This window comes from Populus nigra, chromosome 10, assembly GCF_951802175.1.
Source record: "Populus nigra chromosome 10, ddPopNigr1.1, whole genome shotgun sequence".
NCBI classification, from domain to species: domain Eukaryota; kingdom Viridiplantae; phylum Streptophyta; class Magnoliopsida; order Malpighiales; family Salicaceae; genus Populus; species Populus nigra.
In genome coordinates, this window is record NC_084861.1 from 9,144,341 (window position 1) to 9,170,098 (window position 25,758).

The 25,758-nt window shown below is 33.8% G+C and overlaps 3 protein-coding genes across 4 annotated transcripts; all 3 read right to left on the bottom strand.

Moving 5' to 3' along the window:
- Nucleotides 1–1,336: 1,336 nt before the first annotated feature.
- Nucleotides 1,337–5,234, bottom strand: LOC133705274 (uncharacterized). Its single transcript, XM_062130413.1, has 7 exons — nucleotides 5,198–5,234; nucleotides 3,716–3,802; nucleotides 3,478–3,627; nucleotides 3,024–3,149; nucleotides 2,837–2,933; nucleotides 2,632–2,707; nucleotides 1,337–1,804 (listed from the first exon to the last, which is right to left on the bottom strand). Exons 1-7 carry the CDS (start codon nucleotides 5,232–5,234, stop codon nucleotides 1,337–1,339), a joined length of 1,041 nt encoding a protein of 346 aa, XP_061986397.1.
- LOC133705275 (uncharacterized) lies at nucleotides 4,947–11,376 on the bottom strand. Its single transcript, XM_062130414.1, has 9 exons — nucleotides 11,095–11,376; nucleotides 10,915–10,966; nucleotides 10,566–10,762; nucleotides 9,134–9,456; nucleotides 8,676–8,781; nucleotides 6,563–6,733; nucleotides 6,433–6,481; nucleotides 5,896–6,095; nucleotides 4,947–5,688 (listed from the first exon to the last, which is right to left on the bottom strand). The coding sequence occupies exons 1-9, from the start codon at nucleotides 11,245–11,247 to the stop codon at nucleotides 5,362–5,364; spliced, it is 1,578 nt and encodes a 525-aa protein (XP_061986398.1). The 5' UTR covers nucleotides 11,248–11,376; the 3' UTR covers nucleotides 4,947–5,361.
- Nucleotides 11,377–16,779: 5,403 nt separating this feature from the next.
- On the bottom strand, nucleotides 16,780–21,835 carry LOC133705179 (protein decapping 5-like). Of its 2 annotated transcripts, none has more exons than XM_062130316.1 (8): nucleotides 21,458–21,835; nucleotides 20,780–20,880; nucleotides 19,776–19,847; nucleotides 18,636–19,691; nucleotides 17,945–18,010; nucleotides 17,538–17,735; nucleotides 17,330–17,440; nucleotides 16,780–17,228 (listed from the first exon to the last, which is right to left on the bottom strand). In XM_062130316.1, exons 1-8 carry the CDS (start codon nucleotides 21,624–21,626, stop codon nucleotides 17,076–17,078), a joined length of 1,926 nt encoding a protein of 641 aa, XP_061986300.1. In that variant the 5' UTR covers nucleotides 21,627–21,835; the 3' UTR covers nucleotides 16,780–17,075. The 2 variants fall into 2 exon arrangements, with proteins under 2 accessions (XP_061986300.1, XP_061986301.1); XM_062130317.1 differs by having other exon boundaries at nucleotides 17,544–17,735; nucleotides 21,458–21,832.
- Nucleotides 21,836–25,758: the final 3,923 nt, after the last annotated feature.

Genomic DNA, 25,758 nt, shown 5'->3' on the forward strand with positions numbered 1-25,758 from the left:
GCTTTCAATTCATTTTTTTTATTTTTTTTACGTTTTCAAATCATTTCAATATGTCAATATTAAAAATAATTTTTAAAAAATAAAAAAAATATTTTAATGCTTTTCTCAATGAAATGTATTTTAAAAAATAACCGTAACCACACTCTCAAACACCCCCTAAATAGCATCGGCTCTTGGGTTAAACAAACTATTGGAGGCTTGCCACTAAATAGAAACAGATTAGAGGAGCATAAATGATGACTATATTACAAATAAGGACAGAAACCAAAATCCCCCACATCACAGTTCACCAATCCAATTTCACATCCACGGTATCTTTTATAGCCATCCATGGGGAGAAGAGGCGGTAGTTATTGGATAGTTCTGCTCAAGCGTTGTTATAATCAGGCTTGATTGTCCCATTTCCACCTTCCTAGCTCGGCCTTGGCTTTTCCTTGCCTCATCTTCCACCCAAGACCTGCAGTAATTACTAATTAGAAATAGAGAACCATTTAAAAATATCAGAATTTTAACATTTACTTCTCCTTGAATAATAAGATTCCAGCAGTATAAATGAAGTAGGATAATGCCTCAGCTTCAAATAAAACTGATTATCCACTCTCTCATTTTTCTTTTTTATATATCAAACTGATTGTCCACTCTAGAGCAGAATACATGTTCAGAAGGTATGGAAAGTCAAGTGAATTGCCATATTAAATTCAAAGTAGATCTATTAACTTTGCTAATCAGACAGAATACTCTAGAGCATGCTCTATTTTGAACATAGAGTGAAGCACAACAACAAGACAAAGCATCTACCTTCTAAATCCATGCAGTGCTCTCAACACTCACAATACCAAAAAAAAAGTTTATATAGTGCTAATTATGCTATCCCAAAATATATCAACTGATTCAATTAAGACGATTGTAGTTCATGAAATATTGCATCAGATCCAAAATGTATAGGACATCAGATAAGGTCAGGAACTGATGATTGTTTGAAATGGTAGAGAACATGTTATGTATGTTTACGAGTACATCAATAGATTTTCTAGACATCTACTTCTAGCTCTGCACGACATGATAGGAAGCAGACTTCCAATTTATCATAGATGTCATTACTTCTCACACTAACAGAGCAAATTCTAAATTGAAAAAAACCAAATTGATAATATACAATGATAGCTTTGATTACATCCATTTGTAGAGAAACTAGTTCTACATTAAAAATGTCAACTATAAATCAAGTAAATACTACAGGTTCAGCAAATTATTATGAAAGCCATGCAACAAATTAGTAAAAAGTTGATCCAGACAGACTCTGAATTGTAATCCTTACCTGAGGATTCAAAGAGCTTCAATTCCAGCTTTCCAGTATAGATTTTGTATCAAGCATCCTTCCCTGCTTCAATTGTAATTCACTAAGGAATTCCTGCAGATTACACTGCTCGGCGACATACACAGACCTCTCAGATGCAAGCCTTTCTGACACCCCATCAACCTTTTCCTTGAGACGGGGCAGTAGTTGCCTCTGACAATCCATAGCTGCCTTCTCCTTCAAATACTCCTCGTAAGTTTTCACCTGTACAATTTTCTCCTCTTCCAAATCATTTAAAATGGCAATATAAAGCTTCTCAACCTCAAAACCTCGAATTTTTTCTTCATTCATCTTCTCATTCCAAAACCTTTTTATATCTTCTCTCTCAAGAAATTCATTCCTGATTTCTTCCATTGAAGCTTCCCTTAATAACTTATCAGCTTCCAGCCTCAATATTTCATTGTAAACTATATCAGACATCCTGCCACTTGTCAGAGCAACTGCCGCCTGTGCCTTTGTTAGAGGTTTATTTGGCTAAAACCACCTGCTCTGTCCTGTGCAAATTTAACCATGGAATCATAATGTTCATATGCAATTCTATGACATGAGCATTTCCTTTGAAATTGCTCGACTCCCAGTCCCACAAGATTGGCACAAGCCTAATACTTCATTTTCTGCATGGTGGCAGAATTCTAAAACTCACAATGCAACCCTAAGGCCCCTTTTGGCCTAATTGGCATTTCTTGTTTTTTCTAAAAAAAATGAAAGCTAAAAAAATAACTGGCACTCACAGAAATAAGATATCAGCAGAAGCTTTACTAATGCAGATTGCTCTTTCTCAAGCAGGAAACAAAAAAAAAAAAAAAACCACCAGAGTGAGAGAGAGAGAAGAACCCAACTGATTGAATATATTAAGATTATAATTTGCTTATGTGTCTTTCTTGAATAATAAATAGATATATGTGTGTGGAGGGGGGTGTCTTGAATAAGGTAGTCAATAGAATGCTTTTAATCACTTGAGTTTTATGTTGTCAATAAGTTAACAAGAATGAAAACATCTCTAGTTATAGTTCACAAGAGCATAAATTTGGGAAGGGAAATGAGAAGGGGAAGATACCAAAAATATTCTGATAATGCTCCTGTCCCCTGCCAAAAAGTTCAGGTGATGCATCTGAGCTTATCTCCGTTGCATCCATATAATCTACTTTTGTCCTCAACATACTGTAGACAAGTCAGGTTTTCAAAGGCATGAAAGGCTGGTGAAATTACCAAGCTCATTTTTACTTCTAAGCAATTCTATAAATTTAAGAATCACAGATTTGAAATGTATTTACCTGTTCTGTAATTCCTGACAAAAACACATACTCTAATTGAGCTTTCCAGTTGATCAGATCCTGCCGAGAAATAAACCTGCACCACCAGATAAGTTATATTGAGAAGAAAGGCTAAAAGAAAAGGGCCTGTTCTTAGATAAAAAGAAGACGAGAAAGCTGATATGGAACTTATGGAAAAATGCATGGTTAAGTGCACATTGCACACCTCTCGGGGGGAAAGCAAGATCTTCCATCATCTGAACTTTCAGAGCAGGAATTCGTCCCTGACAGCTTGCTGGGTATGATGCCAGCCTCAGCAAGGCCTTATTCGCAACCCAGAAACAAGTGTTTTAGAACTCCTCTATAACAAACTCAATCTTAGATTGGAAACAAATATCAAGATTAAGCTGTACCTTGGATGGATTCAAAATCTGGATCTTCAACAAACAAGTCATGAAATGCAGCAATTACTGAACCAGAAAGTGATATGGATGGAACAATTCTATGCTTCTGATTCCTAGAGGAAAAAAAGGGAGCTGCTGGGCCATAGCATGCAAAAGCGTTCAAAAATGCAATTTCATCAGATGCATAGACAGGTTGTTACCTTTCCAATAATGAATTCAAAAGATTACCAGAATGTAATCAAGTAGAAATATGCTTTAGCGATTGAGGACATCTACTTAACAATGAAAGCAGTAATTTTGAGGCACACATGCATAAGTTCTGTCCCTACACATTCCCATCAGCCAAGAGTAATAATTTTTTTAAGTGTATATGCCCCTTAAGGTTCACTGAGAAATTCTAAGCAGACAGGCCAAGGTTTAAGTGTATATGCCCCTTAAGATTCACTGAGGAGACATAATTTACCTTTAGGGACAGTTGCGCCGGTATCATCGTATATACCATCCAAAGCTGTCTTGGACACGGTAGCAGCATTTTCGTCAAACACAAAAGTTTCGGTTTTATCAACTATGGTGTTCTCAATAGAACTTGGACTACGAAATCGGAACTTAAATCCTGTAATAGCAATAAAAAAATTTAAAAAAATATTAATAAAGCACCAGAACAAACACGAAAGTGAGATAATGGGAACGAGGAGGCAGACCATTTCTAGAGAAAGAGAAGTATGCAATGGCGGCTAACAGAGCAGCAACACCGGTACCAATCCCAGCAGTTAGGATTTTTGGCAACCCTAGTATCCATATTGAACAAAACCTTTAATTACCGGATTACGTAAAGTAAAATTGAGGAATACAAAAGATAAAAAGAAGAGAAAAACTTTTCTTCTTGTTCTGTGGAGGGATTCGAGAAAAGCCCAGCCTTTGAAGTCGTCACCGTCAGTCGGAGTTGGAGGAGAGGATCAGGTCAGGTGGAGGTGTGTGTCGGTGAGAGAGGAAGAGCGGCGGAGGAGTTTGTCAGGGTTTTCGGATCTTAGAAATGAGAGATTACGGCGTCGTAGGAGTAGGAGCAGAGCAGAAGCGAGGGAGTGACGGTGGTGCGGGCGTAGAGAGAGGAAGGAGTGGCCGTATTGTTAGTGGCAGAAGAGCACTTTTTTTCCCTCCTCTGCTGAAAATAAGATGAAACGATCAAAGCATCAAAAAAGTTGGCGAAACTCGATGCTGGTGTTCATTCCGCTTCTGTTGCTTTGGTACGCCTCTGCGTCCCTCAGTGTTTTCTTAATTATTAGCAACAGCTAACAGCTAGCCACCACAACCACCCAATAACATACCTAACACTAAGAAAAAGTTACCTGCACTGTGTTTTTTGCTTCAACTCCGAGATTATTTTTTTTCTGGGTTGTAGATTAATTAACAATTTATCAATTAACTATTAACAGTTAATATATATATATTAAAAAAAACCGACAACACAATAGCTTGCTACTTGTCCTATAGCCGGGGACGTAAGGAATGAAAATATCACTATAGTAGATGTATTTTCGGGTATTAAAACTTTTTTAATTGAAAAATAAAAAATATTGTTTATATTGAATAGAATAAAAATATATATATATATATATATATATTTAAAAAATAAAAATAATAATAATAATTAAATACTAAAATGAGAAGTTAATAGTAATGAAAAGGATTAAATGATAATAATATAGATTATAGATTATAGGATAATTATGCTGTTGCTGTCGCTCTTCCCTCGGTTGCATTGTGGGTGGGCACTTGTTCATCCACATTGCCAAATGGTGTTATTGTAATTAAGGAATTGCTTGATGGTTTTTTCTCAGTGGCCTCGACTTAGGGGTGATTCAATTGACAGGGAGATTAAAAAAATAAAAAATAAAAAGGCAATTAATTTTTTATTTACCCGTGCTATATTAGTTGTTTGCCTAAGCATGTAACACCGTCCATTCATTATGTAAAGGAGTTTAAGTGACAAAATATAAATGAGCGACAAGCAGTGAAGTAGGAAAAAACAAAGTATACGACCCACTGAACTCTCCTTCAAAGGACCCCCCCTGTTCCGAGTCTTCCGACTGCTTGAACTTGTACTAGGAGGAAGAGGCCATCAATGGTCTGCACAGAGACTTCTCCGCCAGGGTCGGTGTTGGCTTATCATTGCCTTAGAAGACCTTTTGCAATAAACGTTTTCAGTAACCTCATCAACATGCTCTTATTTTTCAGATTTAACCTTCCAACAAACACACCCAAATGGTTGGCCAGCAAAGATTCTCCGCTAAACAGACCAAAGTCACTCTTGAAAGAATCATTCTACAACAATAACACTTGTCTGTAATTACACAGAAGGATATTGCATTTGATACTCTTGTGTTCTAAAAGCATCACCTTTAGCACTCATAGGTGTAACTATGGCAAGTATTACACAACCACCAAGAACAACAACCAGCATACCCAGGGAATTCACCAAATATGCCTCAGTGGAGTAGGGCGATGTTATGTTGTGGATTTGCAAGAATGTAGCTTTCTCTAGAATTCCTGTGGCAGTAGTGGCAACAGCAAGTGCATATATATAAATCCCGAAGAATACATGCCAGGGAAGTAGAGCAGCTCTACTGTTTATTGAACCACCAGGATACCAAAACGTGTAAAAGCCAGCAGCCCACTGTACAGAGACAAGCAAAATCATAAGAAGTTATAAAAAAAAAAAAATTATGTCCGGGGTTCTTAACACTCAACAAGAAGAACAAAAAAAAGGCACTGGATATATGCACAAATGGTTGTGCTACTATATATAACTGGTCCAGCATGACCCATGAAGCTATTCAAAAACAATGAAGGGAGGGAGGGGAGAGAGAGAGAGAGCGCAAACCTGAGTACCAAAGAGGAATAAACAAGTTAAGCCCAGCCATGAATGCAGAGTGTAGAAATGATCAACACCCTTCTCACTGTGGAACTTATAAGCAGCCCAGACTCCTATTGTGCTTAAACAAAATGCCATAGATTGCATTGTCAGATGCACTATCTTTCTGAAACTTTTAGTTCCTGATACAGTCTTGTAAGCTAGCATCGCTGCACCAAGCAAAACAAGCTAGCCATGTTACATTTCTCCAACTGCCTATTTTTCCACATTCAATCAAACAATTCTTACCATTTCTAACTTCTAGAACACCTAAAATCTATCAGCATTTGTTTACGTTCAACAACAACGACAACGATTCAACATGGCCTTATTCCTTCACTAGTTGGGTCGGCATACAGATCCTTTCGCGCCATTCCGTGAGATCCATAAAGAAAGGAGAACATATTCATCCAAATCAAGCTATTTCTACATTAAATATTTACAAGCTATGGAATTGAAATAATTATTCTCAGTAAAAGAAAAAGGTAAATGAGTAAAAGGAATTACCTTCACCATTCAAGAGAACAAGACCAATCACCAGAAGAACAGGATGCACCTGTGAGGAGCAAGACTATTAGAATACCAAAATTAAGAAGACAATGGCTGATTGAGAATAGAATTTTAGGGTTTTTTTTACATTGAAGATGAGGCTTTTGTTATCGGATGAAAGAGCCAAGCCTCCTCTGAAATGGAAGGTCCAAATTAGAACGAAAGCAGCCACCAACACTCCGATTACTCTCACCATCATAGTTATAGTCGGAAACCTAATCACCGGAACATCCATTTTTTCTGCAGTCACTTTTTTCGATCATCCAGATTCATAGGATTGGCGGCCCGCTCCATTTTTATTTCGATAGCAGCCAGCTGGATTTACTTCTTAGTCCTTAGTGGGCGGGCGGGCGGGCGACTTGACCGTCTAGGGATCTCTTACCAAACCCATCGCTTGGTTGCCGTTTCACTAAACGAAGCCTTTTCTTTTCCTATAACTACAGTAGCAGTTAAAAGTATTTTTTTATTTTTAAATATATTAAAATAATTTATTTATTTTAAAATTTTATTTTTAATTTCAATACATTAAAAAAATTAAAATTAATTTTTAAAAAAATTGATAAAAATTAATATTTTTTATTTTTTGAATCGTTTTGTACGTTGATTTTAAAAATAATTTTAAAAAATAAAAAAATATTATTTTAATATATTTCAATACTTTAAAAAACAATCATAACCACACTTCAAAACAAAACAAGTTTAAAACAAGTATTAATCTAGCCCGGTCTAATGTGAAAATAATTAAATAGCTTTTGTATTGTTCAACTTTTTTTAATAACTGAGTCCATCTGATAATCTTTTGTTCGTGAAATGTTGAGATGGAATATAGCTTTCCGTTAGTTTTTGTTAACAACTTGACGGTTGAGTATGATGGAAAGATCGGTTAATTATTTTCAAGACTAAAAGGATTGAATGTTTTATGTAGTAGAAATACAAGGACTGGTTTATAATTTACTCCAGTATATAAATAATAATCAGCTAAGAGAGAACAAATTGCAATTTTTGGATGTCAAAATCCAGTAAGCATGTAAATTAACGTTCAAATTAAGCCAAAGTAGTGCTTGACGAGTCTAATTAACAAATAATAATAAAATGAAAAACTAACGTCAACTAACGTGTGCTCAGAAGATAGATTATCAGATGGAAGTTAAGTTCTATTTATACGGTAGACATTTAACAACAACTAATGTGTGCTCGGAACTTTTCTGTTATTATACGGTGTAACAAAATTTCATTTATATGAAGATTTTAAAATTGACTTTATACTCTTATTTGTAAATGGTAAGTTTAGAATTAGAGAAAATCATGCTGGAAATAATATAATTTAATATATTTTGAGAAGTTATCTTATAGGATTTTTATTCCAAATTAAAAAAATAACATCTTCTTATTTTTAAAAATTAAAGTATTTAAACCTAATAAATTTTTAATTCAAATTAAAAAGTAAGATATTTTTCTACTATTTATACAATAAACTATGATACGGGCTTGTAATCAAATGGAAAGAATGATAGCCTCGCGTGCAAGAGGAAAACTTACCTCCCTCTCCTTATACGTAAAACAATGTTTATATTTTCTAAACCTTTTATCTCCAATAATAATTTATTTTTTAGCTCTTAAACCAAAATCATAATTTTTTAAGCTCTTACAAATTATTTTCCTAATAGCTATATTTTTCAATAGATATTTATTTTCTTTAACAATTATTTTCCTAGCAGTAATATTTTAAAAGTTGGTTGCACTCTTTAATTCTCTATTTAATTTTTGTATGGATGTTATAGATTCTAAACCTATATATAAACAACCTCTATCTCTAATTATTTTTTTATTTTATCTTTTAATATTATGTTATTTTGAAATTAAACTATGTGATTTGTTTTCTTTTGACAAGCATTTTTTTCTCTTCTAGTTATTATTATCGTATTTTCTTTTAAAATTTAATTTATTTATTATTTTTTTTATCATATAATAAAATGAACATAAATTTTATTTTTCTTTAAAACACCCTTGCAGGAACCAAGCATTTTTTGTTTTTATGTTGCAAAGAAATCAGCTTCACCACGGGCCACCTGTCCAGTTTGTCCTACATTGAAAGGATGTTTTTTTTTTTTTTTTTTTTTAAGCTCAGCACACACAAGGCTTTTAATATTCTCTTTACTCGCACTTTTGCTAACTTAAACACTGAAAATATCCCAAAATACCTTCGTTGTTTTGCTAGACTTAATAGAACCACCCTCCCCGTAGAATCCAGTCCATTTGAGCCTCGTAGGAAGCCAAATCTGTCGTGGAGGTTTTACAACCCCATCCCTTGTTAGTCAACAAAAGTTAAAGGATTAGGTCATAGACTGTCAGGGAAGAAGAATGAAGTTATAATTCAAAACTCACAAACTAAGAATAATTTACTCTTTGTTATACCGAAATCTAGCAGTTCAGATAGGGCATTTCTGCACTGTATTCCTACAGATCTCTCCCTTTAACCGTCTTCTATCTGTTTATTTACGTGATTTAAATCAAGTACTCAGATTGTTTCACTCTATTCCAGCAAAAAAAGCAAAACAAAAAATTAGAAAAATGATGCAAGACATTATCCTCCCAATTATTAAAAACATGCTCTTAATCTGCTCTATATACATGATACATCACAAAGCACACAACATATCATGTCATCAATTTCTTTGATTCAGAATACGCAAGTTCACTTCGAAAACTTTGATACCTGGGAGAGACCGCTGCTAGTATTATAATACCACTCAGTAAAGCCAAGCTCAGTCCTAAACTATTAACAACCATGGATTCTGGACTGTGTTTCGACACGTCTTTCTTTGTTTGCAAGAATGTAATCTTTTCTAGCAGTCCTGTTTCTGCTGTTGCCACTGCTAACCCATATGTGTAGAGACCAAGAAAGATGTGCCATGGTAACACTGTTATCCTCACTGTCCGCATTTCGCCTCGATGCCAAAAGCTCATGAAACCCATCAGCCACTGCACATTGAAACGAGCAGAAAATGTTTATTTCACGATATATAGCCAACTTCTTTTTTACATGGATACAAGCCTTGCAGCCCATGGTCAATAGTCATAGTCAACGAGTTGTCCTTAGCAGTAGTACTGTTAGCAAGTTCGAACGCAGGATATCCTTGTATTTGTGAGGGACTCACTCCCGCTAGATGAGAGGAACATCGATCAACAGATGGCCAAATAACTAATGGTTTTTCCAATACCTGCAAAGGGGTCCTCAATGGTTCCATTGACAACATTTTTGAAGAAATGGAGACAACAACGGCAAACAATCCCTAATCAATTGTTCTTAAGAATCACTGGTCTATTTTTTTTATGCATTATTAATATTTTCTGCGAAAAAAGTGGTCAAAACTTGAAACTATTTCCCCAAATTTCAATCCACTTTCAGGTCATGACCTCTGATTTTAACGAAAATTAGGAAAAAGTTCAAAGATCACAAGAAAAACACAGCACTAATTTGTTTCTGTTTCCGTCTTGCTGGGACGTTCATTAAATAAACAAACCTAGAAAGTAAATTAATTGGGCTGGCTTGTAGTCCATAATTATAGTTATTTTTTTATTGAAAATATATTAAATTAATATTTTTAAAAATATATAATTTTTGACACCGCACATTAAAATAATTTAAAATTAAAAAAATAAAGCTGAAACAAAAAAAAATTAAACGCAAAAACAAAAATCCCTCCCTCCTAGCCCTGAAAAAAGATGATAATTCCACACGTGCTTCTCCCTGAAAGAGCATCCAAATCCAAAAAGGAATTAAACAATGCTTTGTCATTGGTTGGTAAAAGATTAACAAGGTGGTTATGTCTAGACTGATAAATAATTGAATCATCAATAATATAGTTGTGTTGCCTTCTCCATTTTAATTAAGAGAATGTACACGTAAGGGTCCACAGTGGCAATGGCATTATCTAGGATGTTACTTGAAAATGATGGCCATGCCCCACCACATCAAGATCACTAATAATTCATTTCCAAATGAACAAGAAAGCAAAAAACCCAGTAAATATAAATAAACGGCAAACTGTAGTAAATACGAGTAAAATAAAACCAGGAGTGAAGAAAACCTGAGCTCCAAACAAGGAAATGCAGATTAAACCCATCCAAGAATGCAAACTGAAGAAATTTGCCACAATCCCATCGTTACCATGAAACTTTGTCCAAATCCCAAAAATCCCACAAGCCAGAGCCAGTCCTTGAAGACACAAATGCACTGATTTCTTGAAACCCCTTGAACCAGGCAACCATTTATGTACCAAAATTGCTGAAATCGCCAAAACAAAGAAAAAGAAAACGGAAACAACAAGAGCAAGAATCAACCTCCATTTTGTAAGCCACTACCATGTTATAATAGAGCAAGCTAATTAAGCTACTATCCATGAGTACATTTCTTGGGTTGATTAATGCCAAAATTACCTTCTCCGCTGATGAGAATGAAACCAATCACCATTAGCAAGGGATGGAGAACCTGTTTTAAAAAAAAAGGAAAAGAAAGAGAACCATAAAATTTAAGTTCAAGAAATGCAGGTTTTTCTTCTTTTTGTTTTTTCTGGTTTTAGTAAATGTGAGACAGGGGAAAGAGAGGAAAGTACATACAGCGTAAATGAGGTCTTCTTGAGAGGTGGATTGAGGCAGAAAGCTAGACTTGAAAACAAGAGCCCAGGAAATGACTAAAGCTGCTGCTAAAAGACCTGAGATTCTTGCAAAGAGGAGAAGTGGGGTTAGTGAAGGAGAGACTGGGGTTGCCATTTTGGGAGTCTCTGCCGACGCTTGATGTACCAGATCTATAGGGTTACTGACATGCCTTTTTTAGTTCTTTGTTAGGAAAGGCCAAAGGGATGTCTTGCTTGGATTCTCCTCCTGTTTTTCACAAAATTTGGACAGGATATTAGAAGGAAAAAAAAAAAACAAAAAAACATTTGATATGATGTTATGTTGCAATTATTTTTTAAAATTATTTTTATTTATAAATATATTAAAATAAATTTTTTTATTTTTAATATAGCAAATTAAAATAATTTAAAAACAAAATAAACATTAATTTGAAATAAAAAATACCTTTTTAAAAAATATTTTTAAAATACAAAAACAAGCTAACTCTAAATTTGCTACTCCAAGGCACATTTCCCTATTCTTGTAATAATATTGTTATTAATTCATTATTGTATTTTTTTATTTTTATCTTTTAAATTTAGTTTTTATATTTTTAATTATTAATTATTTTGTTTGTGTTTTTTTTTTAATTTCATTCTCCTTTATTTTTTTTTTCTATTAGATTCTATCCCCATTTTTTTTTCTTTTGCTTTTGCAAACTTTTTTTAATAATGTCTTTCAAGGATTTCACCCTTCACAATTAAATGAGCTGGTGATTGAATTTCTTGATTTAATTTATATCTAAAATTTCACTTTTAGAAATTAGTTAAGGTTTGAGAGGTTTGTTTTTTTTTATCCTTTTTTTTGGGTTATTTTGTTATTTTTTATGGTTTGTCTTTTATTGAGTTACCTCCTTATATTTTTTTTTTTCAGTTTAACTCCTTATCATTTTTAATATATATAATCTATCAAATTATAAATGTTTTTAATTTCAACCCCTAAAATGTTTTAATGTTTCAAATATCTTTGTTAATTATTTTTATTTTTCATGATATTTTTTAAAAAAATTTCATCCACCATATGTTTTTTCTTAAAATTTTGGTCCTCATTAGGTCTCAAACTTAGTTTTTTCTTTTACATTATAAATAGACTCTTGAACATGATTCATAGATGAATGAACACTTTCAGGGTGTTAAAAATATATATAAAAAATCTCATCAACTCAAGATTTTTTAATTAATCAAATATAATTACATGTGAGTTTGAAATGCAAATAATAAAATTCAAATCATGGAAGGTGGAGATATTAGATGTCTTCTTTTTATACTTGTCTGAAAGTGTGATTGCGGTTGTTTTTCATTTGAAAATATATTAAAATAATATTTTTAAATTTTTTAAAAATTATTTTTGAAATCAGTATATTAAAATAATAAAAAAACATTAATTAAAAAAATAATTTTTTTTAAAAGCGTTTGCTGTCATTGACAGCAGGGACATTGGAAATCGATTTCAATTTTGATGTTAGTATATAGCCCTGCTGCAATGTCACAGGCACTGGGACCACCGCCACTCGGCCATCTTGTTCTAGAAGACGGTCGAGGCACGGAGACTCTTCTAATGAAAAAGACTCACCAAACACGATTGTGCAGACTCCACAACCAGTTATAAAATCATTTTTTTATACGAAGCGTATTTAAACTATGTTATCTTTTAAATATATTTTAAAAAAAAACTTTCACTGAACTTTATAAAAACACCAAACCCTTTTTTTTTTTTACGTTGATTTTATTTTCAAAAAAAGAAAAATACTAGGCCAGCGAGTCAGTGACCCACATCTGTGATTTGACTGGTTTGATTATCTTCACCCTTCGTTTCAGTGTTGCTTTGTCTCCATTGTCGGGTCCCGAGTTCTCTGCCCCCATAGCTCAATAGCTTCTTCAAGAGAATGTTGCCATGGTTTATCTTGTCAGCATTTTTATAAAAACAGTTATCATTATGCTTATTTGTTCACTGTCAAATACCTAAACCTATTGTCATTTATTGCAGCAGGGTTTTTTTTTTAATCAATAATATAGGTTTTGATTTATGTTTTCAAAAAACTCTTTTAATAAATATTTAGAACAAAGTAATAATTAAATATCAATCTTTTAATTACAAATTGAAATTAAAAAAAAAACCTCAATGGATGAAAACATCTGGTGTCGTTTATGTTTTCTATTTTCTGTTTTAAAAAAATATATACCAATTTGTTTGTTTTCATTTTTTATTTTCAAAAAAATGAAAATCCACAATGAGTTTTCTAAACTTTTGAAAACGAAAACACTAGGTTTTAGTGTCAATTAGGCCAGCCCAAATTTATTTTTTTATTCAACATAATATTATTTTAATATTTTTAAATAAATTTATTGATTTTGACATGACTTGATTAATTAAATTGCAAGTTAACCTGTAGTTTAATTTTAAAACTGTTTCAAATAAGAACTTGAATTATGAATTCATAGGTAAACTGGCCGGGAAAGGAAGATTTTAATAATTACGATAATGACAATCCTTTACTTGTTCCATGCTTAACGGGGAATCATGCGGCGTAACGGACATGCGAGGCGACCAGCATGAACTTTTGGGAACGCGGCTGGGGCTGCATTTTTAAAAAATTTAAATTTTTTTTTGTTAAAATTTAATATGATTTATATATTTTGGATCATTTTGATGTGATGATATTAAAAATAATTTTTAAAAAATAAAAAAACATCATTGGCATGCATTTTGATACGAAAAATTATTTAAAAAGCACCTGCAACCACACTGTCAAACACCCACTCGACTTTACAATTGTCTCGTTCCTCGGGTTCCTGGACTTGCCAAGCAATCAACGCCGTCTGTTTTCGTCATGTCGAGTAAGTCAACGGTCTGCATCTATTTGCGGGCACTCTTTTCTACTTCGCACAGAATTAAAGATTTAACTACAATCTTCTTTTCAGACAAATGCCACTTCGTGCGGTGGGAATCCACGTGGTTCAGCAATCGAAACCTACTGAAATTTATGGAGAGAATTCTATAGCTTTTCTAAATAAATAAATAAATAAAGGAAGGAAGGAAAAAATGGCAGATTTCGTATGAAGAAATTATTGAACCATGATGAACAAAGGAAAAAAAAAAATATAATTAATCTATCCCCATGATTTTGTGACATTCTTTTTGTTTTTTTAAAATTATTTTTTAAAAAATAATCCGAGATGTCCTTTTATATGTGTGTTTCTGGTATTGTTTGGCACAAGCTTGATTAAATAACTTGACAAGAAATAAAGAACATTTAAGGAAAAAACAGTCAAATTATCAGGAAAAAAATAAAGGAATAGGGGCTAAGTTACAAGTAAATATAAATACATGGATTCAATAATTACTTTTAAAACTAAAGGGATCAATTAATTATTTTTTTCTAAAACAACATGGATTAAATAATAGTTTAATCTTATCTAGAACGGGGAAGAGGGTTTTGAAGCAAGAAATTCCCGCTCTGACTTTAGCCCTGAGTGCTTTAGAAGGACCTTCAACCTGGTGGATAGTTAAGGTAGACACGAGTCCATGACTACCATCGAGGGCTGAAAATGTTCTATGATGGATAGACATAAACATCAAGTCACATTTAAATATCATTACTAGAGTTTGATTTTTGGATGTAAGTATTTTTTAAAAGTTTATTTTTTCTTGAAATTATATATATCCAACTCATATAAAGAATTTATATAGTTATTAATTTCAGAATTGATAAAATTAATTGAGATATATATATAAGTTGATTCGAATACTTACATTAATTAAAATAATATTCAAATTAATTTTGCATCTACTATGTCGATAATGGACACCAGACTACCAGTTTAGTTAAACAATGTACTATGATCAAATCTCTTAAACATTTAAGTTACTGCTGGGGGTGATGTTACCTGGCAATATATTCTCACGTACATTTCTTTTTTCTTTTTTCGCCAAGAATTCCTTATGAACATTTTCAAGAGCCAAATAAAAAGATAAATTATCCTGTACACAAGACCCTCAATTAGTATATTATTATTTCAACAGTTTAAAGGACACTCTCTGAAGATAATTTCCTGTGTTAAAATGAAATCGACCTTGTCTATCTTTTCGTTTAGTAAGACATATTCAACGAATACGCATGGTAATAATCTTATACCGAATATTGCTTGTGTAAATCTAGAGAGGATGCTGATGTTATTTCCAGCATTTGAATTCTATAACAATCAGTGATCACTGATTACCAGGCTTCATTTCTTTCTTCATACCACTTGTTTCCAAAACCAATCGGTTCGGTTTGAAATCTCCAATCAGTGATCAAGATTTTCTTCATAGTTTTGGTGACGGGCTTTCATAAGAGATATTTTTCTTCAAGGTCGGAACATGTGCAGGCCAGAAGGTGGTCAGCCACTGGTTTTTCCCTCTGTTCAGATAGCTTTCACCTGAAAACGACATGAAAGAATCTCCGATGGTTTTCCCTTGTATAAAGTGGCGATTAATACAACTCCAGCATGATGCTTATATATGATAGCCCCATTGTCAAGGGAAAATTAAAGGAAGCAACTTAACACGGAACAGGAGAAGAGGGGGGAATGGAAATCTCTTACAAGAACTTCAAGGTCGGAACATGTGCAGGCCAGAAGGTGGTGGGTGGTGAAGCCATGCCAATAGTGCCGCAACCCCCAGAACATAACAAGAGTGACACAGAGTCACTAGTCTCAGCTCTAAAGCAGAAAAAAATGATATTTTTTACTATAATGATATTTTTTAGTGTTTTTTCTTTTAAAAAAAAACCAAAAACACCTGCTAACATACGAGCGGGCCGCAGCCAGGCCTTGGGATGCGTCAGAGGAGATTAGTTAATGGCAACCGTTTTCATTAGAAAAGAAAACGGAATGTCTGTGACTAAATAAAGCACAGCTCTATCAAGCTCAAATGCTACCCTTATTATAAGCGGTTGACCTTGCTGCTGTTTGATAGGATGTGTTTCACATCTGGTTTAGCTCAACCATATGTGTGCAAGATACGGATGCATTCCACTCCATGCCTTCTCCACACTTTTCAAGGCATGGAAGACGACACCTCGAAATACCTGGGGGTGCTTGCTCGCTTCGTCACTGCAACAGCAACTGAACTATCAAGTACATAGGGAGGATTTTGCTATCTTGGACGAAAGTAAGGAGGTAGTCGTGTCCTGTCTTAGCAGCAAATGACTCGCTGAAGCAAACTATATATGCAGCTTGCAAAACCAAACCTCCAACAGAACTATACGAGGAGTCCCACAAAAGTATAATGTTGTCCGCCCTGAATCATGCCTGAACTATCATGTAAACTCCAGCTCCAATGCTCGTTCTTCTAAATCTTCGGATCTCCCCAGCTTATAAAAAATGCCACTCACATTAACGAAATTAAAAGGCATCTTACTGCTGCTCACTCTTCAAACATGTAAATTTCTGGCCCTCCTTTTGATCACCTGTTCTGTCAATCACAAAAGCTCTTCCACTCGTTATTTGCTTCTCTCCCCGTCAAACTTCCACTTCTCACCTCTTTTGTTCATTATTCTGCTCATCGCTAATGCTCACCAAACTGATCTATACGCTAAACCCGATTGATAAACATGTAGACTTTCATTAAGGAAAAAAGAAAGGCTCATCAATTAACTCCATTGGAGGACCACTAATAACGCAAATGCAAAACAAACAAGCGGAACAAATCCCCAAAAGATACACATGATATCTTTAAATTAATACACTGCTGCTTCATTATCTTCACTAAAAGGACTGTTAGGCAAAGGGAACTCCAATGATGACGCATCCTATCCTTTTATTATCTAGACAACCAAAAAAGAAAAACAACAAACATGCACAGCCCTCAATTAGTTTGTTGCTTCATGAGCATGAGGCTCCATGTTTACCTCACTATAACACTTCAGAATACCCAAATACTACCTAAGAAACACGATTAGGCGCGCCCCGGCCCCGGCCCCTCCCAACATAACCATATCCATACCCCCTTCCATAATAAGATCCACGAGAACGACCACCACGTGGAGGACCACGACCACCTCGTCCGCCCCGGTACCTTGTAAAGTCCCCAAAGGTCTGCATAATCGAACAACCAAAAAACTTATTTCAAACAAGCAAAAAACTTTGAATAAGACTCCACAAATTTTTGCAAGGGTCAGGAACGAAAATCAATTTACCTCTGTGTCTAATTTCATTTGCTCTGAGAATCTAGTCCTTCCATTTTGTGAGTCATTACCAAGCGCATTACATGAGATGGTATCAAAAAAGTCATCCTTGTTATAAACAGGCTGCAGAAACAGAGTATAATTAAATGCACGGAGCCTGTGATAACTTAAAACAAAAGTTATATTCAGCAAAACAGAACACACAAGATTGCAATATTGCCTTAACCTCAATCTTAGCTAGTTCATTTTCATCTTCATCTTGAGAATCATCTTCACCACTGGCATTTCCATCTTCTCCATCCTTCGAATGAGATTTGTTGTTCTTGCCAAGATGACCCCAAACTTCATCCTTCTTGAACTTCTCATTCATTGCCATAAAATCAAAATCCTCAGTGAATTTTGTCACCGGTCGTGAGCTCTGCACAAGAAATATTCAAATTGAAAGTAGTCAAACTCTTGCTATATTTGATGACATTAACTACAAATTTGCTATGAAGATAAAAGCATTGTCCTCCCAAAAGCAAGTAAATCTGCTCCACAATTATATAAAAGAGATTATACCATGACCACAAAAATCTGGACAGCTATCTATTAAGAAATGAAATAGAAATAAACATCAAGAATTACCCCAGATCCTCTTCCTCTTTCACGTCCGCGGTAACCATGGCGAGCATGAAAAGTAGCTCCATTTGGCTTAAAAAGAAAACAGAGAACAGACGTTTAGAACCCTGATCATGTAGTTAAGCTATTGCCTCCAAAGGAAAACACATACTCCCAAAAAACAGTCAACCCAACACGTAATGATCAAGCACACAGTTAGGTCTCCATAGAAAAAGATTAATAGAATTCTAACATAACAGGTGAAACATCTAGCCTACTGAAAAACATTTGTAAACTGTGAAGATAATAAATGAATTCAACGAGATGAGGCGCTTTGGAGGGTTCTTTACTGCTGATGTATGAATAAGAAAATTATCCTTCAGTGCTCATTAACTCGACTGACTCAAAACTATGGGATCAATAAAAAAAAACCTGTTCCAGTAAGTTGTTTGGTTATAGCACTTTGAACTGTTGCAGCAAATCCTTCCTTATGGTAAGTTGATCTCATTTGAGTATCCATAAATAAATGCATTGAGATCACTGTCCAGAATAACAAGAATAACTAGAAACTTCAGAGTGGAACCACACACAGATATCCACCAGGAAGCATATAAAGATTATCAGCATGCAGGCACGTGTAGCACAAAAGGTATATTAATATCTATAGTTAAAGATGGGTGTGTGTGTGTGTGTGTGTGTGCATGTATGGGAGGCACACCTTATGGCTAGCCCGTGAAGGAACTGGCAATGGGAGTATGGGTGGCTGAGCTTGTGTGGCAACTGGCACTGATGGTTCTGGTTCTGGTTCTGGTGATGGTGATGGTGCTGCTGCTGCTGCTGCTTTAACAACCTCAACATCTTTATGGGCTGTTTGCACAGGCTGAGGAGAAGGAACTATCGTTGGTCCTGATTGCAATAACTGGTCAGGGGTTACCAAAGGAGTTGGAGTTGGTGTTTCTGTGCGAAGAGAATTGGATGCTAAAACAGCAGAGGATGCAGATTGTGTCACGCTTTGATAAGGCATTGTTGGGCCAGAAATTGAACTAGGTTTGTTGGAGATTGGTGGTACAATGGTGTTTAAATCTGAGCTGGAAGTTGACACAGGAGATAGCACTGGAAAAGTAGCACCTAAATTGGTCGTAGGAAGTGCAGAAATAGGAACCTTATTAGGTATCAGACTTGGTAATGTTTCAGAAGGCAGAGAAGCAGCGGGTATTAAGGGTACAGTTGAAGGCAAAGTTGATGGCACTGAGGAATGGGAAGTTAAATTAAGGGAACTAGTGATGCCAGGAAGTAGAGGAAGCGGGATATCTGGCAAGGAAGCTGGCAAGGTTGACACCGGCAGGTTTGATGGGGGCAAGTTTGAAGCCGGCAGGTTCAAAGGGGGCAAGGTTGAACTGGCTAAATTTAAGGCACCAGTGGGCAAAGAAGTATTGAAATTGGGGTATTGCATGGGTTGCTGCATGGAAGGAGGCATTGCAAGTCCAGGTGGCGGTCGAAGCAAAGATTGGTGTAAATGTGGAATCCCATTAGGGGGGCCATAGTAGCTTTGCCAATACATTGGCATTGCAAGGCCACTACCATTTGCATTTGGGGGGGGAGGTGAAACTCCCCATGCTCCTAAGCTCCCTCCAGGTTGATATAAAGGCAGCCCACCTTGGAAATTTGACCCAGGTAGCCCCCCTGGTCCATTGTTGGATCCAAGGTCAGTCAACGACCCACTGACAGCAGAAGGCAAGCTGGTGGAGGTGGCAACTGGACGAGGATAATGAGACTGCATAAGAGATATAAGGCTTTTCAAGAGTGAGGGTAGAAAGGATTGATGCATCACAGAACTTAAAATTGCACTTCCATTTACCTGTATGATTGCTGGGTCATTGTTTATAGGTGGAAAAGACTGGACTGGTGGAGAAGACTTAACCTGCAAGTCCTGTGATGAAAGTAAAAAACACAATATCCAGGATTAAAAATGGCAAAACATTGTTCATCAATAGATAAAATGCAGTATGTAGGTATACAGAAGCTATCGAATCAAAGAAACATGTGCACCTTTAAGTGATCCACAAATCTATACAGGATAAGCTAATGTAAAACCATGTTTTTTATATTTCCCCAAATTGCAGAGACAGCCAGTTGTGAATAGCAACGGGTGAGATAACTGAAAATCTTTGAGTAACATGCTCTTTTCGTGAAAGGGAAACCCACATATCAACCCCAGAATTACAAGGACTGAGCATGATACACTTGAAATACAGAAAGCTTTCGCAATTCATCTGATAGTAACTATTTGAGTCCGTGAGGATCTTGACTCAGCAGTAATTATGGATGAAGAATCAGTCTCAGTGGAAAAGAATTGGGCAACCAACTCGTAAGAAAATTGAGTACCTACTGACCTTAGCATCCTCCTTCAATCCATTATCAATTCTTAACACAATACATGAGATGCCAACTTGAAATCCCACTCCAACCCATCAATTATTACATGTCCCCCATGATCAAGCCATATTACTTGAGGTGGAAATAGCAAGCACAAAGCACCATGAACTGCTAGTGCCATCAGTGACCGGGTCAAGGTGCAACGATGGTTACAATAATAGTCATTCAACACGAGCTTGAGTTTTTCATTATATGCAGGTATCACCAAAAACCCAGGAAGCAGAACTGCTTGGTTTGAACAGTCACCAGATGGATAATCAAAGCATAAAGATTTGGTGCGCTTTGCTGCCTTGATTTTAATTTACCAAGAGTATAAGCAGATATATTAAATGACAGCCACAAACAAGAAAATGTTAAGTTTCTTTCTCAAACTTGATTGGAATTTTTCAATGGCCACTCACAGTATTTATTTACAAAATTAGATACCTTGATGTCACTTCCACGGAACAATATGTATTCATAAACTTTATCACTAGGAAGGATTTGTGGACCATCCTTTTTCCGCCCTTCTGTTCCAAACGACCGCACTGCCAACATTAAAACAAAACAATTCACATTTACCACAACATAGCAACTTCAAAATAACCAGAGATAAACTAAACAAGATGCAACATCAAATTGATCACTCAAAAACATATCTCCACGGTAAACTTAAGAAAACAAAATACCAATATACACTGTTACCATGTAACTCTGGTGTACACGAGAACTCTGTAGCCTAACATTCACATCATTTTGAGTAACAAACATCAAAAATTTGTGCTTTAATGCAAGATTCACACAAAACTACATGACACAAAAACCCATCAAATTGCAAGCTTCGGTTTCTTTTTTTCTAGACTAACAAAGACTCATCAAAGATAATAACTGCTAGATGAATTTAATTGATCGAAGTACCGCTACTAACATACTATAAAGTCAATAAAGAAACTGTAAGAACTCAGTTTTTTGCATCCAATGCAAAAAAAAAAAAAGCCAAACAGTGAAACTAAGTCAAACCAGTTACCAAATCAGCAGAATATTCAAAACCCACGTCAAAGAATCACTGAAATAAAAAGAAGAGAAAGACCCCAAAAAATCTCGGCGGAAAAAAAAAAAGGGTACCGTTTTTCAATCCAATACTGGACTCTTCAGTGTTGATATTATAAAGAATACCCTCGTATCTGATCTCACTCTTTGATGTCAAGCTAATCAAGCTTCCGATATACGAATCCGCTGTCGAATTCGATCTTGAAGTCGACGCCGTATTGATACTGTTCTCACCTGCTGCCATGATCTAATCCCAATCTCTCTATTTCTTACAGTTCCAACCTACGCAAACATGCACCCGCACAAGTATCTATCTATCTCTTTGAGAGAAGCCCCAATTTTTTAAGTCGAGATAGAGGGGAGAGGAGAGAGAGGCTAGGGTTTTGAGGTTTTGATTGTGATAATAATCGGATTCGTTCAAGGAGAAGATCTATAGTAATAATACTAGTAGTAATAACTTAGTCATTTAGATTTTTTTTTTATTGTAGAAAAAATATTTCTGGGTGTTGTTTTTTATAATTGAAAAAAAAATAAACAATATAAAAACTGATATTATATAACTTAATCACCTTGGTATATCCAAAGTTAACATGATAATTAGTAAAAAATACAAATGTGATCAAAATAAATATTTAAAATTAATTTTTTTAATAAATATTAAAATGAGAACATATAAAATCAACTCGAGTTAACTTGAATTAATTTGTTTATATATATATATATATATCAAGCAATAAAATCATAATAATTTTATGTAAAATAAATCAAAACAAAATACAAAATTTAATATTAAATAATAAAACTAAAAAAAATCAAAAAATAATTTGAGTCAACTCAAGTTAACATATTAGACTCGCGGATCCAGATCATAAAACCAAGATGACCCAATAAAAACCAAATTGAAACATTATGAAATTCAAATTCTATCAACTCAATTTTAAAATATTAGATTGAAAAACAATGATTAAAAAAACACAAAAAACAAATTAAATCTACTAGAGTTAATCCGACAAACTTATGATCCAAGTAATAAGATAAGAGTAATCTTATAAAAAACAAACCGAAACAAATCACGAAATCTAATTCTTAATCAATCTAATGTTGAATGATGAAACCAAGGGGGATCAATTAGGGAAATAAAAAAAAACTTGAGTCAACTGAATTAAATTGTTAGACCCGCAATTTCGGTCATGAATATGGGATGATCTTGTAAAAAATAGATTGAAAAAAATTATAAAGTTCAATCATCGATTAACCTAATATTAAATAATAAAATTAAAATTAAAAAATATTTGATAAACAAAAAAATATTTGAGTGAGTAGTATTATGTGAAAAGGGGCACAATAAAAAACCTCCCCTTGAGTTTTTTTTTTTTAACAAACTTATTGGTTCGTACTATGTCACTGCTTATAGTAAAAAAAAAAAGAGCTTAAAAAAATCTAATCATTGATAATATATCTTATAGAAAAAATAGATTTTAACATTGAATTGAACAATATTATAAGAGCCTGGGTTAGCCAGGTTAGCCTACGAACAATATTTTAATATTAAGATGGAAAAACATTTGATCCACTTGGATTAACCTGAGTTAGCCTACGAAAATCGCGAAAATAATCTTAATTAAAAGAACTCAATGTTAAAAGATAGAATCTATAAAAAAATAACATCTGATTAAAAAAATAAAGTCGAATCAACCAAGCAAACTCGCAACAAAAATAATGCACATCATCGGATTCAATAATTTTTTTTATCTCATAGGTTTTTTTATTCAATTACGACAATAAAGAATATGATATTTTTCTGTATGAAACAACATATTTTTTAAAGCACAAAAAAAAACATGATAGGCATGTAGGGCAAAGAGAGCAAAGGTAGATAATTGACAACAAGGGTGAAATTGCATTCTTTTAGATTTGAGTTAAATAAAAAGAATAGATTATCGATAATAAATATTGAAATTGTATTTTTCTTAAATTGAGGGACAAATAAAGCATTTTTTTTAAAAAAGCAAACAATAACCTAAATATTGTGAATAAACCTATTGAATGTGCTATCTGGATAGTAGACTCAATTGGATTCAAATATTTGTTTTATCTGTTTTTTAACCAAATATATAATTACAAAACAAGGAACCCAGTTGCGAAGACTTGTTCAGTAAAAAAAACAGTTCAGCCCGAGCACCTGGACTTGTCTTATTTTTTTTTATTTCTTAAAGCGGAAGATGACTTGTCTTCTGCCCCATTTTTTTTATATATAAAGATAGTAGATGACATGTTTTTCAACCCATTTTTTCACTCAAGACACCTATAAAACACTTTAAACATCTTGATAAACTTATCAATGACCACAAAACCTCAACAAATAGATCAATAGACCAAAATTAATCTAAGCTAAAATCATTCATGCAAATAGATTTACCTCCTCATGCAAGGAGAATGAGAAAAAACATATAGGTCAAACTCCCATCATGACATGGAACTCATCGACACAAAAATGAATATTTTTTATAGTTGAAATCATCGTCAACGATGAATTTCTTTTTCTACTCTAGAACGTGGAAATCCTTTCTCTATCCTCTCACAAAAAAGAGGATACCTCGTAGAATGGAAAGCGAAAAAAACCACAAAGCTAAAGGCCTAGAACATAATCATAAATGATGAAATTAAAAAAAAATTAAAATAAAACATTGAAGAAAAAAACCAAGTCAACTCGAGTTCACCATACCAACCCGCCACCCGCGACATGAAATTGGAATTAAAAAGTTATTTAAAAAAAATAACATAGAAAAAAAAGGATCAAAGTTAAATAAATATAAAAATCTTGAGTTATCCCGGGTTAACTTGATTAACTCGCGACCTGGAATAACCACTTGGAAAGGAAAATAATAAAAAAATCAGAAAGCTCATGATCTAATAGTCTAACATTGAATGATGAAATTAAAAAAAATCTTAAAAAAACATTGAAAAAAAATGAAACAACCCGATTTAACTTGACTAGCTCGCTACCCAGGATAACCCTACAAGATAAGAAAGAATGAAAAAATAGCAATTAAAAGAACATGAACTAAAATTAGATAAAAATAAATGAAATAAATGTCAAGGGACAATTTTTTAAAAAACAACAAATTAAGATAATTGATAAAAAAAATTAAAAGAACGAGGACCAAGTTTGGATAAAATAAATAAAATATCGAGGAACAAAATTAAAAACAAGAACAAACCAAGAAAAGGATAGAAAAAAAAACAATAATCAAAAGAATAAGTGTTATATTTAATATATATAAAATAAAACCATATTAAAATGGAAAAAATTGAAAAATAAAAGTAATCCAAAAAAAATAAAGGTAATCAAAAGAAGGAGAACTGTGATTAAAAGAAAAAAAATTAATGGAATGACAACTTTTAATCTTGATTGACCCATGACAGATTTCAATAAAAGGAGAGAGAAAATAGAGGTGGAGAAAAAATCTCATTACAACTGGAAATCATGAAGATCACTACATGTGCAGCACTGTCAGCTACGCTGCCACTGGATGCTTCAAAAAACTTAGTGACTGAACCTTTTTTTATTGTCGTAAGATGTAGCACCCACCAACCATTTTTTTTTATTTGTTAAAATTCTAATTTATGATCATGGTTTATATATATATATATATATATATATATATATATATATATATAGCACAGATAAAATACCAAAATACTCCTTGATTCTATATTTGTTTCCAATGTCTCGATGGACAATGAAGTAAATTCATTATTTAAAAAAATGACACAAAAGCCCCCTCTAACCTGTTTTTGGTTTACTTTAAGGATATTGATATCATTTAACTAAGAAAAAAAAAAGTTGATAGACCATCATTCCCTCTTATTAGTTTTATAATAACAAATAAATCTCATAAATAAAAATCAATTTTATTTTATATAAAAGCCATTTAATTTTTTGAATGAAAAGTAAATACGTCATTGCATTGTGTAGCAATTCATAGTATAGTAAATATAACCATACAGTAAAAGACTAATAGGATTTAGTTTTTTCTTTACTTTTTATTATGGATCTTTATAGCATTAACAACATTCTATATAATATGCAATTCTATAAATGCAATAAGACTCTTCTTGATAATGGTTAAATTAAAACAAAAATAAAGAGCATTCATCCCCACAACTCCCTTAAAAATCATAAATAAAAATTAAATAAGCATGTTTAATAATCCACGTCCACCTTTTACAAACAAATCTCCTGTAAATCATGAAATCATAAAACCATGTTTAAATGCGTGTAAATGGCCACACCAAAAACCAAGACATTTATGACAATGTCTGATTCCTCCTGGTAGAGATAGCTAAACATGTTAGATTCGTAGGTGTTGTCG